General features: G+C 36.6%; 1 protein-coding gene across 3 annotated transcripts; it reads right to left on the minus strand.

The window, feature by feature from the left end:
• Nucleotides 1-4160: 4160 nt before the first annotated feature.
• Nucleotides 4161-15689, minus strand: LOC122553469 (homeobox protein SIX6). 3 transcript variants are annotated; one of them, XR_006312725.2, is made up of 4 exons: nucleotides 14979-15689; nucleotides 13709-14194; nucleotides 10370-10595; nucleotides 4161-7436 (listed from the first exon to the last, which is right to left on the minus strand). XR_006312725.2 is itself a non-coding variant. In XM_043697258.2 (2 exons), exons 1-2 carry the CDS (start codon nucleotides 15548-15550, stop codon nucleotides 14014-14016), a joined length of 753 nt encoding a protein of 250 aa, XP_043553193.1. In that variant the 5' UTR covers nucleotides 15551-15689; the 3' UTR covers nucleotides 13525-14013. The 3 variants fall into 3 exon arrangements, 1 of the variants encoding a protein (XP_043553193.1); XR_006312724.2 differs by lacking the exon at nucleotides 4161-7436 and having other exon boundaries at nucleotides 9872-10595; XM_043697258.2 differs by lacking the exons at nucleotides 4161-7436; nucleotides 10370-10595 and having other exon boundaries at nucleotides 13525-14194.
• Between the last annotated feature and the right edge of the window lie 868 nt (nucleotides 15690-16557).

Raw genomic sequence — 16557 nt, forward strand, 5'->3', positions numbered from 1 at the left:
CCTCCAGGTGCTCCAGTTTCCTCCCACAATCCCAAGATGTGCAGGTCAGGTGAATTTGTCATGCTAAAATGCTCATGGTGTTAGGTGCATGAGTCAGAGGGAAATGGGTCTGGATGGGTTACTCTTCGGAGGATTGGTGTGGATTGGTTGGGCTGAAGGGCCGGCTTCCACACTATATGGAATCTAATCTAATATATACAGTATAAAAAACTTTTAAGATCACCGCTGCTACATCTTTAAAAGAATTTGACAAGCTTCATTTAACTTTACTGATTCAACGGTGTCACAACAACACTAGCAAGTACTAGACTAAACGGTTGATTATAGTAATAGCTGCTCTTTCCTGCACTACTTATTGTGTTTACTATATAACTGCTATGGATTTGGCTTTTTTAGAAGAAAAACAGGTCTACAAAAATGGTTTAAAATAAAACCTGCACTTAAATGAAATTATTGTTCCATTTCACTCACAATGATGCATTTTGGTGTTTTACTTTAAAGCAGCAAATGGTGTGTGACTGACTGACTGGAGTCAAGCCAGAATTTGTGATTAATTTTCCGAAGCAATACATGCTCTAAGAATTCAGTTACCGCTTTGAGTACAAACAGGTTAAAATGTTTACCTTGAGTTGTGATTATCACTGCACGCCAATTCAACATAATGACAAGATTTTCAAAAGGATGATTTTAGACAAGCACCTTTACGACAAGTCTAGTAAATAGGGCCAGTTTGTTGTTATCTGTCAATTGCAATCCTCGGCGAGAAATGGGATGTTGGATGTCAATTAGAGGTAGCGCATTGTGAATGCCAATGAACTCATTTCGTCTTTAGGTTTCCATTGGAACCAAACAAAGGGTAGTAGCATATAGCGAATGAAAAGTAGACAATCAGCAATTTATTGCAAGAAACATGCCATGCAAAGGGAATAAAAACTAATATGACATCTTTTCCCTTTAAAATTGTCCAGCAACAATAAACTCGAGATAAAAAGGCTCCTTTGTTAAGACGTAGAAGATTATTTACAGAAGCAGCCAATTCGCAAATTGCTTCCTGATTGCCATGTTGGATTCCCTGTAGAGGCTGAAGAAAAAGGAGGGCAAATACCAAGGACAGCGCCTGAGTGAACAATAAGCAGCTCCAGCCGGGCTATTAATTGGTAAGGAGAAGCTCGGGATTAGGAATTGTACAGTGGCTGCAACGGCTCTAGTTGAGAGCATTGCTGTAGTTGTGGCCAATATGTGAAAGCTAGAGGTTATAACTGCCACTTCAGGGGAACGTATAGCTTCTAAACAGAAAGACGAAAGCAGTATATTGGTATACAGCATGTATGTATTGAAGTGTGCGATATAAATTTGTTTTGCATCATTCTAACAGATTATGAACCTGAGCATTTTGTTGTAAAACCTAAGATTTCTTCGTAATAGGGACCATTTCAAAGCATCTGTTGACTTTGTACCAAGTAACATTACGTCACTTTCGATTAACGGTATGTAACAATCCCTTTCCGTTTTGTTCTTTTACTTGAGCAATCGAGTTTCACATTGAAATTGTCACGTCAAAATGACAATTTGATTTTTCTAAAAATGTTTGAATCCGCCGGCGAACCAAAAGTCCAATGCAAACATATGAACGTCTGAGTTTTACAATTGATTACACTAAAACGTACAAATTTTTAGATCGAAAGTTGTTTCTTACCCGAACTTATCGTACAAGAAGACAACATTTGCTTTATTTATTTTGCAAAGTTAGCATTGTTGGAACATGGAAGTTACGGTATAAGTCTGGGAGAAACGTAAAACCGATCCTTTAATTTTCAAGATATTTTATGAGACATTTTTGAAAATTCATTTTCATTTAAGTGTTGATTTTGAGGGATGATAATGCTGTTTGTGCTCACTAAGTTTAGTTTTAACGGGGCTGGTGAGCATGTCTGCAATCATGCATGCGCCGAGTCCTACCTACCTGATCAATTGATGTTTAAGCAGGGCGGCGGTGTAAATAGAAGTGAACCGCAGATTATAATAAAGCCAGTAGCAGAGGTGTCAGCCTAGTGAGAGAAACGATGCATTTGGAAGTAGTTTGTCGGGAAAACAATACAATATGCATGCTGTAACCAGATGGCTTAAGCATAAAGGCCACTTACTTGTCTATCCCTTTCGACACTTACGTAAACACGAGCTAAAGTACTAGTGAAATATATAGAACAGAAACAAAACCGGAGAAATCGTGCGTTGCCAACTTCCTGAGCTGAGATCTTAAAACGTAGCAACGTTACAAAAACAAAGTTAAAAATCACACAACACCAGGTTATAGTCCAACAGGTTTAATTAGAAGCACACTAGCTTTCGGAACGCTGCTCCTTCATGAGGTGGTTGTCATCACACACAACCACCTGATGAAGGAGCGTCGCTCCGAAAGCTAGTGTGCTTCTAATTAAACCTGTTGGACTATAACCTGATGTTGTGTGATTTTTAACATTGTACACCCCAGTCCAACACCGGCATCTCCAAATCATGATTACAAAAACAAAGCTAACTTGTTCTTTTCTTTACATTTCAGGAGTATGTGGAAACTGCCATTTCAGCATTGAAATAACGACAGAACTCAAGTAAATTTAATAAACTAACTCCTGAGGGCACTGCATTACCTTGTTTCGTACAACTGCAGGGCTATATTTTAAATGAGGTCTGCAACTAATGGGATTCTCAGTGTTTTAAGCACAGTTTTAAGCACTTTGTTTTTAAAGAAAAGGATAATGCCTCAAAGAAGCTCTGTGGGCGTGCCGCAATGTTGGCGTTCCTGTATTTTATATGAGGCGTTAAATTGAGAACCATTCTACGAATTGTCACTATATTTTCTACCGGAACTTGCTGAGTTGGCTGCCGTCCATCCCATATTAAAACATTCAACAACATTTCTAAAGTAACTCATTTGACTATAAAACTTTTAAAAGGTTTAACAGAAATGCAATTTTTTCCGATGACTTTTATTTTATTATTTTTCAATGTATTATTATTATTGGAAACCAGATATTTCGAACGTTTTTTCCCAAATAGTGAGGCCAGTGACAGATATCTGTACGCATATGTAAGCACACGTATCAGTACGTTCCTTGTAAGGTTTAGCCGGTTTGCTGAGAAAATAAAACTCTAAGTCTACCCTGTATCATGGTATCATCTCTCTTCATATTGCAGTGTATGTGCAATTTTTAAAACGTTGACGAGCAGTAAGTGGCATGGCTTATTGTAAGAATTTGAGCACATCATAAACAAGTATTGTCTGGGCTTATGAAATGCAATAATACAGCATTGATCTTCTTTATAATAACAGAAACAACGCTGAAAAGAATTGCCAGAATCTCTTAAGTCACTCGGATCAGTATTTCACTTTGTCATTTCAAGTTAGTAGTTTGAAGCTTGATATAGTCCATTATCTATACAGGTGTTTAGAAATATAAGGAGATGCCCCTGGCGTAACTTAAATTGACCCCGGGCTGGAAGATGGCAAAGAGGGAGTTGACTCTCCTGTCATTTGGGCATCTGTGCTATGTTCCTTGGCTGGACGAATTCAAACAGGTAATTGACATAGCATAAAATACTAGCCCCAGAAAGAGAGTCTATCAACAAGTACACAGAATCATGAGGCTGTACTTGCCAGGCAGGTGCATTTTTTCAGCTCAAAGATAGACGAGAAAAGGATGAATTCCCTAACACTTTGACAGGACAGCAGATTGCTGCCTTTACAACTTTAATGAGACCAGTTCATTCTGTGCCAAATATTTGTTCAATTTCTAGTATTAGTGAACCAGTCTCAATTGTCATCAGTTATACAGTTTTCTGTCTAATCACCGATAATGCACCATATCTAAACTGCCGCTCCTAACAAATTTAATTTAAAAATCCAAAAATTCCTTGCAAATAGTCAATGGCCTCTCTTAGGAAACCATGGTCCTAAATACCAAATTTTAACCGTATTTTGAATGATGTGATGACTAATAAGGCATGTTAGCCTGAGGTGAAATCAAGCCTTTTGGAATAAAAACAGAAATGTACTGGACAAGCTCAGCAGGTCTGGCGGAAAGAGGAACTAAGTTTACATTTCAAGTCCAATATGACTCTTCTTTGGAATTGGATTTTTTTTGGAAAGTCAAAACCTTTTGGAAGTTTTGTCCAAATACATTTTTGAGTTACAGGAAAATTGCATGTTTACATTTTTCCTTCTACCTGTCAAATTTTGAAAAAAATATTTCTCAGCCTGCTGTTGTCCAATTGAACACTTTAACGGAAGCCATGGGGTGTGCAAAAAGAATAGAGATAAATTAGATTTTGTAGATGATCAACACCGGGCAAGAAATCGCCATTTTTTATGGACAGCTATTTTGCGTCTGATAGTTTTACATTGTAAAACAGTACAGCCGATATGACTGTTATTTTCTATCTTCTCAGGAATGAGAATTAAGCTTGTAACCATTATAGAGCAGAAATATGTCATTAATTGTGTTCATTTATCCACTTATAATTAAATAAATCTTGTTTCGCAGTTTATGATATAACTTTTATAAAATATTCTCCAGACGTTATCACTCTTCAAGGTTGAGAAACATCAAGAGAGAGCAACCTGTAAGATGAAATAGAATTATTCAAATGAAAAGTAGATATATTTATTTCAGAACATTGCATTTTAGATGTGGTATATAATTAATTTGAGTTTGGGCAGGGCAGTACAGTGGATCAATGGCTATCACTGCTGCCTCACAGCACCAGGGACCCGGATTCGATTCCAGCCTCGGGCGACTGTCTGTAAGAAGTCTGCACATTTTCCTCGTGTCTGCGTGGGCTTCCTCCAGGTGCTTCGGTTTCCTCCCACAGTCCAAAGATGCGCAGGTTAGGTCGATTGACCATGCAAAATTGCCCATTGTGGTCAGAGATATCTCGGCTAGACGCATTAGTCAGGGGAAATGTAAAGTAGTAGGGGAATGGGTCTGGGTGGGATACTCTTTGGAGGATCGGTGTGGACTTGTTGGACCAAATGGCCTGTTTCCACATTGTAGGGATTCTATTCTATTGTATACTGAGTGTAACACGATTGACAGGAAATTAGATAACTTTAAACCTATGGTTCCCAAAATTATCCACCAACTCATCAGTAGTGACTTATTGTTATGTTTAATTAATAAGTCAATTATCACTGTATTAGGTGTAGCTACCAGACTGGTGGATGTAAAACTAGATAGATATTTGTATTTTTGTCTAACATTTCTTTCACTTACATACTCTTAAGAGTTTTGTATTTGGTCCCGGTTCACTAACATACACCTTGGCCAGGTAAAAACATATTGATTGAGGGGTTGTCTATGATTTAAACATTGAGTAAATGTCAGCAGTCGAGTATTGAAGTGTTTTGAAGTTTGCAGTTGTACAGTGCTGCCTTAACTGGTGCTGAACTCCAGATGGAGAGTTGATGGGTCAAATGATTTTCCACCACGCTCCATCTTCTTATGCACTAATGGCTAAACAGTTCAAATGATGGGATGGTATGTTTTTTTTTAAACATCTGGAGTTAGCAATTAAAATATTAGAACCGTGAATGAAGGGCAACTTAATATATCAGTAACACATTTTCAAGGTTTAACCCATGTTATATGAAAGAAGTGCTGGGGCCATTTTGAATTTTCTGTAAGATGGTCATCCTATTTCCACACAGGCATACAATAGACCATGAAAGACATAACAGCTAAATATTATAGTACATACTTTCATAGGACAGATCCATGTTGAAACTTTTACCCGAAAAGAACCACTTTTTACGGCAGATAATCTCATGCAACTTATAGTTCATACCACTTACCGTTTTTGCAACATATCTGCAATATAAGAATTGCATGGAACATACAGTTTATATTTTATATTTTACTTGCATTGTTACTTTAGTCCATTTATTCCCAAGGGCTAAAGTGATGTTCAACAGCAAATAGACTAATCTCACAGTACCGGGGAGATCTGTGAAGTTGGCATTTACTTGTGACCAATTAGGTAACTGTCTATAAGACCTGTTCACCATCTACTTAATATAAGCACGTTTTAAATATTACAGGTCAATGTAAAAGCCTTAAAAATTCAAATCTAGATGGAAAATTATAGTTTATGTGTATCAATAATTCCTAATTGTGGCCATCATATGTGCATTGATTGGAAGGTAAGAGAAAAGGATGTATGGGCCATGATCTAGGTGACAATCACATTCATAATAGGAAGTTCCGTAATAAAACCAATTTTGGGTAAGGGGTTTGATTTCTGAATGGAGATAAATTTTATTCCATATAGTCATAGAGAAATAGAGATGTACAGCATATAGTTCGAGATGTCCTTGTATCATTGGAACTACAATGGCAGTGTAATAAAAACTAAGTGATATGTTAAACCTATTAACAGTTGAATAATTTTATGACATAGGGATTATATGATCGGAAGTTTAGGAAAAAAAGCAGATGCTAAAATATCCAGTATCCCCTAACTTTCTAACATCAGAGTAACAAAATTATGCTGTGGAGGTGCCTGATAATAAGTACAATATTGTTATAATGTCTACCGTAGTAAATATATTAAGAAAACGTGGGGTTTCGTTCAAAATTAAATCTTTGATTAGACATTGGAAACTTTTTGTATAGTATTTATAGATAATTATTTCACTAGCTTATAATTAAACTCCCCGGCAAGTCCAAGTAACGCAAAACGGGAAGCATGCAATGAATACTAATAAGTATATCTTACTCGTGTGCCTTTCTCAGCGAACGAACAAGAAAACGATCAAATCATTGCGAAAAATAACCAGGAGCCTGATAACGAAAATGCAAGTGTGGAAAAATAAAACTATGTCACCGATTTAACGGTATAGATGTGCAAATTGTGATTAAATTATATCAAATATTGTAGAGGTCTGAAAGCGTTAGGTCTTGTACTGAAAGAAGATGTTTGTTTACTCCTAACAAGATTATTGTGAAAATAATGCATAATTAATTTTCAGCTCTACTCTGATTTGCATATTTAAATACCACAGAACCTATATAATACGTTAAATGCATCTTTTGAAAACATTTTTGTTATGTTTTATGTTAAAACATCGGCTTGGAGCACGGCCACCCGAACTTTCTGTCAGTCTATATTTCATCTGAAGTTGCATCATTTAATTATTAATACATTAATTGCAATCCTTCATACTTCCCTTGTGTGGTGGGGGCATAATCTAAGTCATTCAATCTTAACTGAAAGAAACTCGAGAATTATATTGAGAGCTTAATCATTAAATAGTTAATATTTTTTCTGTTCGGTATTTGGGACAGAACACCCTTATCATTGTTATTTTCGACGGTTAACTCGTAGCAACGTACTCCATGGAGCCGTCTAAAATCAATGTTGCTCACGTTTCTTTCTGGGATCTGAAGGGAAAACAAACAACATTATAAGAAACAATTTTGCAGTCTATTAAAAGCAGACCTGCGACTGCACCCAGAGAGAATACAAGAACTTTTAAAGAGGACCCTAACACTATCGTAAGTAATAGTTACGGATTAAAATGACTAATCCGTAAGCAAAATTTTACATTTAAGTGAAAACTATCGCTTAAGCATAAGTGAGATTAGGAAAGCAAATATCATTTATCAATCTGATTTAAAAAAAGAATTCTGTATATTTTCAAAATACTGATGATCACAGCAATCTATCGCAAATTTATAATTTGGCTCTACAGTCGCCATTAGCAAGGATTAAAATCCATTTCAAGCGAGTTGATCTGAAAGCAGTGACATGCTTTGCAATTATAGCAAGAATAAAATTAAAACCGCGGTATGCTCTGTCACACACGAGCAATCGGTATGAATAAATTTTTCAAAATCTATAGAAGGTCCACTGATTACAGCACATTCATTTATTACCAGGAACCCTTAAACATTTCACCTACTGAGACTACTCACAAGAAAAGCCATTAATGCTTTATAAACAAATTTGTTTCTATCAACTACATGCTCAATCATTCTTACAATTTGTAACTATTTCGATGAGTAAGCTGCAGGATTGGGGGAAACCATACAATACTTGCCAAATTTTCAGGACGCTTTTAAGAATGCTACAAACAAAGTAAGTAGCAAAAATTAATGTGTACATTTTTTAAAATTGGAACTAGTTAATATATTGCCCATAAACAGTTCTCACTAAATAGAATAGTATTGCGGATCTTAGGAAATGGTTTGATTTAGAAGTAGAATCAGATTAGTGGTGAGAAAGGATTAATGCATCGATCTTTATTCTAACCTGCCTAAGTGCTAATAATGCAAAACCTAACTATTCCTGTCAAGTCTGATTCTACTGAAACAACGGAAGGCAAAGAATGCCATCAAACATTTGAAGAATGCTTAGGTGGCTGGACTAGAGAAGTGGCAATTCAATGTAATGTTAACAGATTCTTTTTAAAAAGCAACTAGGGTGAAAAATGTGCAACAGAAGTAAACCATTAATACAATTAGAAAATTTGGAATTGAGAATGACCATTTCAACCACTGAGTGATAAGATGAGGTGGCTACATAGGCGAATACAATGTTAGAATGTTTCACAAAACAATTTGATTTGCACATGGTTTCTGCCAAACTTGAAAGTTCAATTCTTATCACCAACCACAAAAACATGCACAGATATTGGAGTGGATGAATACAATATCAACAAGATATCCTCGTAGAGAATTGAGCTGTGATCTCCTTATCATGAATGTAAAAAAATAATTTGTTATAGATAAGACCCAGATCTCTGCAGGGATATACAGCCAGTTTGTATAAATTGCATAATACATTTAAATCCTAAATAAACATCTTCCCTCAAGCAATGATAATCATTTGAAATAATGTAGCACTTAAAATCTTAGCGATAAAACATATAAGACACATTCAAAACATTGGTTGAAGCCACAATCGAGTTACGTACCAGGAAACCCTTCAGTTCTTTGTAATGTCTCACAAACATTTCCTATATTCTTCAGGTATTCTTACAATTAGAGCTTATTTCAGCTATCATTGAATTAATTTATTGAATTATTCATATCATTAATCATTCATATCATTGAGTTACTTACATAAATTTATAAGTACTTCTATAAGTTTCAGTTTTATCCTTTAATTTTCAACTGTATGATAATCACAACTCATTTTAATTACATTCTTTCAGTCAAAAAGTTAAATATTTTCCCAAACAAATCTAAAATTTTGAATCTAAAATACTATACTATATATCGTAATTATAGGGCTATATTAACTGCAAAGGATAAACTGCATTTAGTTTTAAATTCGTTGTTTGAACTCGAATACTTCAATACTTAGTAATGGTTGCAATTAAAAAGGCAAGAACTTCACTGTAGTATCATTGAAAGGCAACAAGAAGAGGGTAAGTTTATTCAGAATCACTACCGATAAAATGAAGACCTAGGCACTAAAATTGTGTTTAACATTTACCCACAATGATTTTGACAAATCGCTAGTGAATGCAATTTACACATCCGGTTGTGGCTGTCAGACAGATTAGAAGAAAAGTAGCATTTTAATATAATTCACTTCAATTAGGATGTTACTAAATTGTGTCCATCGTAAACCCAATTTTTGTAACTTCTAAAACAAAACAAAATGCCTGTCAATTCAGGTCAATTTCATTAACTCAAAACCAGCCAAGCAGTTCCCAGGCTGAATCAAAACGAACATGTAACATCATCCAAAGTTGGCGAAAAAAAGGAGCAAATTCATAGCATTTAAATTGGAGCTGAATGCTGTTGCTTTGAAATAACAAACTAAGCTCAAAAATATTTTCATTTCAAGAAATGCACTCACCCATTCAGTCGCGCGCTTGCCTTTCTCTTGTTGTATATAGTTCAATGCTGTCTGAACCCCAGTCATTTGCTTTGCTTACCTCTTGCGGATTCAAAATGTTGCCTGGTAAATCTTTTGTAAACTCCTTGTTAGCCAATACACATCACAGAATGCTTAAAGCGCCCTTTGTCCTTCAGGGACTCAAGATCCCATCATTAGCGTTTATTACTCAGAGAAGTTTGACAATGTTATTGACTACTTAGAAGATTTTTTCATTCATTCTTGTTGAGGTCCACCTCGCGCTTGAATAGAAACGGAAATATTTTTTCAAATATTTCCCGAGCCTCGAACACAAAAGATAATAAGCTGTTGCACATCTCCTCCCCTAACCACCTTAGAATACAATGTTTTCTTTCTCTTTAAGATGAGAACAGAGTGGGAAAGCAATATTGCGCTTTTAAGTAATATTGCTCTTCCACGTTATTGGCGTATGCCTTGAAAACTGCGAATAAAGCGATGAATTTACATTTTTTGTAATTAATACTATCTCCAGAATCCCACTCCCATGTCGCTTGTTACTTGTTTGGCCGTTACTTCTTATTTACATATGGCTCGACAGTTGAAGGCTCGGGCAGTTTAATACCCATTTCTGCGTCTACGGTTATAATGTTTACTTCACTTGCTTTTTGTGACCTTCTGACAAATTCGCTGAAAATGTAGTCGCTCAAGAAAATGTGGAACAGACTTCTCAGCTGCAATGAAATACATAACAATGATTATACAAACACTTGTTTTAATGAATACCATTTTGCCACACAACTATTTAACAGGGATTTTAAAATATAAATATATAACGCCTGATGAGTAACTGAAAAAAAATTGACTTCTATTTTAAAACAGTTTTATTATCTTGCAGACAATTTATACCATTATTCAATGTCTGTTTTAATATTGTTACATGTATTCCCTGCATATTGAACTAACCTCATTCAGTGCCGCAGTGTAAACATATTAACTGCTCCATGACTATAAATTGCATGTTTCTGTTTGTTATTATTAATTAAATGTTTTGCATTTTCCTATTGAGTCGATACATTTTTCATCGTTTTGTTTCCGTCATACTAAAGGAGGGTGAAAGTTCCTCCTCGAATTTCTGCTAAACTCATGAAGGTTGTAACGCCCTATCAGTGGCACGACCCAGTAGATCAAATGCTAGTTAATTTCATAACACCCAGTCCAAAATACTCCACAGTCATTGGCTCTCAATGATGTCATAAATATCCAAATATTAATTCAAAATGAACATTGATTTAAAAAAGAAACATTGACCTATTTGGGGAAAACGTGATCTATGAGTTTTTCGGAAAAAAGGTGTCAATTTCATGGCGATTTATTGCAAAACTGAATGGGTAACACGGATACTCAATATTGACTGTTCTACAAATAGAGATCTCTTCCGGGTGAAGTCGTACTCTGCACGGTTTGAGCCGAAATGTAGTTCGCGAAGTAACTACAGGCGAGCAGCAATTATACTGATGATTTGTATAATATTAAGTGTGAAAAAAATCAATTAAAATAGACATCCGCAATCACAGTCAATGCAACTACTGACCACAAGTTATTTTCTAAAGTACCCTTTCGACTGCTTTGAAACGCCATTTATGCATGAAGCTGCAAAAACGAAATCAATAGTCGTGAAAATAAATCATGAGACTCAGCAAGCTAATGAAACCGTTAATATATACGTTGACGAATTACGACACAAGCAAACATTTGAGATCCCAAAACCTACAAAATCTAAATCCTTCCGATTATTAAAATATAAAATAGTTATGTGTAAAAGTGTGTGATTATCCATATGGTTAGATCTTTGCCTGGAGAAATACAGTTGGCGCAACACGACTATTGGAGCAATAACTCTTTACTGCCCTGAGTTATTTGATTCGGCGAACTAATAAAACTGCAGTTTAAAAATTATTCTTGAGCTTGCCAACTGCCCTGCACTTCGATATGAAAATAATCCACCAAGAATTTAGCCCAAAATGTTGCATCGGCATTCTTATATTTTATGCAGATAAATAGATCGATTGCTGATAGCTATGTGTTAACATTTACAACACACTCAAAGAAATCGGGGCATTTAGGCAGGGCATTGGATTTGAAGTCGTGTTTGGTGTTCGTAATGCGTGGTTTTTGCACAATTTATGATCATTTCTAGGCAATTTACCAGTATGAACACAACAAGGAATCAAAATGGCAAGTTTCTTCGGAGATAAACATAAATGATTTCTACACATTGGTTAACAAATTTCTGACTTATTTTAATTATGCCTATGAGGTGATGGCAAATTTCAAACTAGATATCGTAGGATGTATAGCATTTAGTAAAATCGCCAATTGTGGAATTAGTTGGACCCAATAGATATTATTGTGCTTAATACTAATTAATCTAGTAAATATTGCCAATTTTTATTAGTCAAAACCGTGATGTGTACTTTTGTTTATATTACTTGTTGAATTAAAATATTCCTGTTAGTGTGCACGAAGCAAGATGCGTCTACTAATAATTGAAGATTCCTTTACATTTAGAGAATTCCCAAATAGCATTGTTACATTGTGTTTAAACCGCACTTACGTGACATTTTACGTATTGAAATAGGCTACACACACAAAGCAACGCTAAAGTGATTCATTAATAATAGTTTCGCCACGCACTGTAACATTAAATTTGTTTTTTTCCGCACTAAGAAGTGTTTCAAATGAATTACAATGCAACACATGCAAAGAGGTATTCCTGGATATTTCTCAGCGTTGGCTGAATAGAGTCAACACTTGAGAACTGTTTTAGAACTTTGTCGTCTGAATTATGAAAGCAGTTTAAATCCAGTGTTAACTTGCTATTGCACTTCAAAAAGGCTACAAAACAAAGTTTGTTTGTAGAATTAAAATAAGGCTTCGTTCCATTCTGCATAAAGGTGTTGTCCCGGACACTTACTGTGCTTAGGTTTGAGATCGTAAAGGTTATTGTTCTGCGAAAATTCCTTTACATTTGCATCGCAAAATCCAGCAATACATGATGCTGCCTGCTTGAAAACGCCAGCAAATGTTACATTGTCAAAGAACACTGCGGCGAGTATTTCCAACTTGTCTTTCACTTTATATGGTAAATATAAACTACAAGGATAATAGCCGTAAAAATAATGTAGAATGTAATGCATAGCTGACAACAGCATGCACGACAACAGCAGTTTGGCTATCATCTTAATATCATGGAATAAGCATAACTGCATATGGTCAGGACATATTGTATAGTTCACATTCTTAAGTGTTCTACAGCAGAAAAGAAATCACATTAAGTCGGAAGACAACCAAAAAGGCAAATGAAATCAGACGGCGCAAGCATAAAGAAACATAGCTCAAGTGATTTAAAGATCAACGTCAAATTGTATAACATGAAGCCATTTTAGCTCGATGAGATTTAGCGAGCCTGTGGCACGAAGCTTGGTTTTAACAGTATCGGATTAACAGATCCGTTCCAAGTTTAGCTGATTCAGGTTAAATCTGATTTTCTCCTTGACCAACTGAAATGTTTACTTCAAACATCCCCACAGTCTTTGCAATCACAATGAAACTATCCAGGGAAACACAGATGAACTGAAGATTCAGAAAAGAAAATTGAATTGTTAAATATTTTATTTATCTTTCAAACTGTGTACCACTACCAATGAACAATACTCTACAAATAGTCTGTGCACAAATGAACATACAAATAATGCAAAAAGCTAACAAAACAATTATTTTAAATAGACAAACAAACATATATGTATATATATATAAACTTTAAAGTAAAGTAAAAATATAACACCTTCTTTCAACATGAAATACCCACGAAGTTACAGGGTAGGTGCTCAAAATCTTGCAGCTTGGCAGAAATGGTTATCGAGGCATCACTTCGGTAATTTCTTTTCTATATGTATCCTTTAAATAAAGGTCATCACGAGTTTTTTTTTAATTTTAACGACCGTGGTCGTCAAGTCTTCTGCCGTGAAAGCAGAATAAACCATTCCTAAGAGGATGATGCAAGGACCTGGCGACTGGGGTCCTCCGCTGCGGTTCACTGGACTCATTGTGCTGGAATTTGGAGGCGCCCTCAGGCTCTGGGTTCTCTCCTCAGATGTCGCAGTCACTGTCGCTCGACGTGATGGAGATAGCCGAGGTGGCCGCTTTGCTCCTCTCCGACACGCTGCACAAGCTGGCAGCGGGACTTGAAGCGCCAACCAGTGGTTCCACAGCAGCGTCTTCCTCGCTCAACGAACGCACGGACGCCTGTGACAGAATCTGCTGCTGCAGCCTGCTCTCGTGAGGAAAACACAGCGAGGAATTACAATCCAGGTGAAATGTGCATCGACACAGAAACACGCGTCAACATCGGCAGCTAATCAAAGACCCGAAAATCACCTTCAAGGTATTTGCTCTGGGCGATGAGCACCCTTGTCAACAACAAAGCAAACTATTTTATGACTATTTTTTACAACTGCTTGTGCTTCCAAATATGGCGAATCAATTCAGTGTTCTTTCGGTCTAACATAATTGAGGCATTATTGTCGCAAATAACTGAAGTCAAGATAAGAAGAGACAGATTTGCGTTAAAATTTAGAAACATTGATTTTGGACCTAACAGACCTCGAAGAAAATCTAAGCGTTTATCCACCCTATATATTGAGCTTCTAAGAGCCAATCTGGAAGGGTTGGCTTAATCGAGTTGCAAGGACTAATGATTGAAGTATTTCCTTCAGTCTGATGTGATTTACACGAGTCCAGACTTTACTGTGAAATACAAGCAGTTTTAGGCAGACACAGATAAGAGTAATCAATCAATTCAGTTGTTTTGTGTACCTATTTGATTCGACGAGTTATTTTAATACCATAAACACGAATTTTAAATTACCTAACTGCAGCATATTGTCATGTTTTGCTAAATTTGCATCGTAAAATTATTTGGATTTTCAATTTTTAGTCGTAAGTGGTCCCCAATTAATTTATTCCAACTGAAGGTGACTAAATAGTCTGCCCAAATATTATTTATCCAACAGCTATTTACAGGCCCTTGAAGGGACTGCGCATTCAGTGCAAACCTGTTTTTAGCTGCCGCTGCTCTGTCCCTTTGTCTTCGGTTCTTAAACCAGTTACCCACTTGTGTAGGTGTAAGTCCAGTGGCTTGGGCTAACTCTCGTTTTTTGCTGGGATTTGGATAGGGGTCCTGCAGATACCACTCTCTCAACAAATGCCTTGTTCTCTCCTTGAAGCAATGAGTCTTTTGTTCCCCGTCCCAGATGGTCCTGGGCAGGGGAAACTTCTTTCGAACTCTGTACTTGTCCACTGGACCCAACGGGCGGCCCCTTAGCTTCTCTGCTTCCTGGTAGTGTGCTTCTAGCCAAAGGGCTTGCAATTTGCCGTGTGACTCCTTGGTGAACTTGTGATTCTCCAGGATATGATAAAGCTCTCGGAAGTTACCCGTGTGGAATGCCACGATAGCCCTAGCTCTGAGGACGGACTCGTTTTTGTTGAGTGCCTCACACGCTGCTGGGGCCACTGGCAGTGACCAGAGGAATCGACCAAGCCGTTCAATGTCTCCGCTCTCCTCCAACGTCTCACATACCCCCGCCACCTGCTGAGGGCTAAAATTCAGAATTGGAAGCTGGAACATTGATTCTCTATTTTTTAAAGACAATGCTGGATCAATGCAAAACCAAGACAACGAACTCCAACGAGCAAAGTACGGCAGACGATGTGTTCTAGTTAGGTTTCCAGATGCCAAGTATGAAATTGGTGCTCCAAGTGCCAGGGTTGTATCCTTTGCGGTTTCGATGGTGAGATGCTGTTAAAAAGGGGGAAAACATTCAGCCCACATCTGATTTTCTATTGGACTTGGCAGATTCGGTATCTGGTTGCCATGGCTGCCTGTCAATCACTGTCAAATTTGCCAATCAACCAGAAGGAAGGGTAAGAATTTTATCACCTCCAAAGAAACCTCACTATTGTTGGAAAAATCTAACATATCTTCATTTCTATATTCGGTCGATCTAAAAGAACGAAGTTTTTTTTTAATGACGGGTGTGGGTAAATAATTAAGTTCACAGGGAAAATGGATATTTTATCAGCCCTTTGTCGATCATGATGTTGTTGCTTTCGGAGATACGATTCAAACATCGATTAACGTGAGACGTAAATAGTATTTCGATCAATATTCACTTATGTGACAAAACTCGGTTCTTTCAAGTCTTTGGTTCAACATGTATATTTGTATTTAATTCTACTTCTAATAATGTGCAATGTGTAACAATATCCAAACGAGTAAAATGCTGGGTTGCTGTAATCAGATCTCCAATCGCTTTGCGGCTATTCTGTACCACATATACTTTATGTCAATTTGTTACGCGGAATTACAAAGCATGAGCTGAAGTCCCCCCAAAGCATTATGGACTAATTTACACTGGCTCTTTTCCATGAAGTTAAAGGCCAACAAAATAAAATAACCTTTTGTATCATAACTTATTATCATGATGACAACACAGACCGCATTTCAGAAATAAAACGTAGTATCTGCTTAAAGTTAAACGGTTAAACGCAAAGTGATGCATTTACTTGACAAATATCATCGACATGTCAATTTCGGACCGTTGGACTATCAAATCTATTCTAAGTGACTGAATA

This window comes from Chiloscyllium plagiosum, unplaced genomic scaffold (genome assembly GCF_037043375.1).
Source record: "Chiloscyllium plagiosum isolate Xiang-an unplaced genomic scaffold, Cpla_swu_hap1 HiC_scaffold_8, whole genome shotgun sequence".
NCBI classification, from domain to species: Eukaryota; Metazoa; Chordata; class Chondrichthyes; order Orectolobiformes; family Hemiscylliidae; genus Chiloscyllium; species Chiloscyllium plagiosum.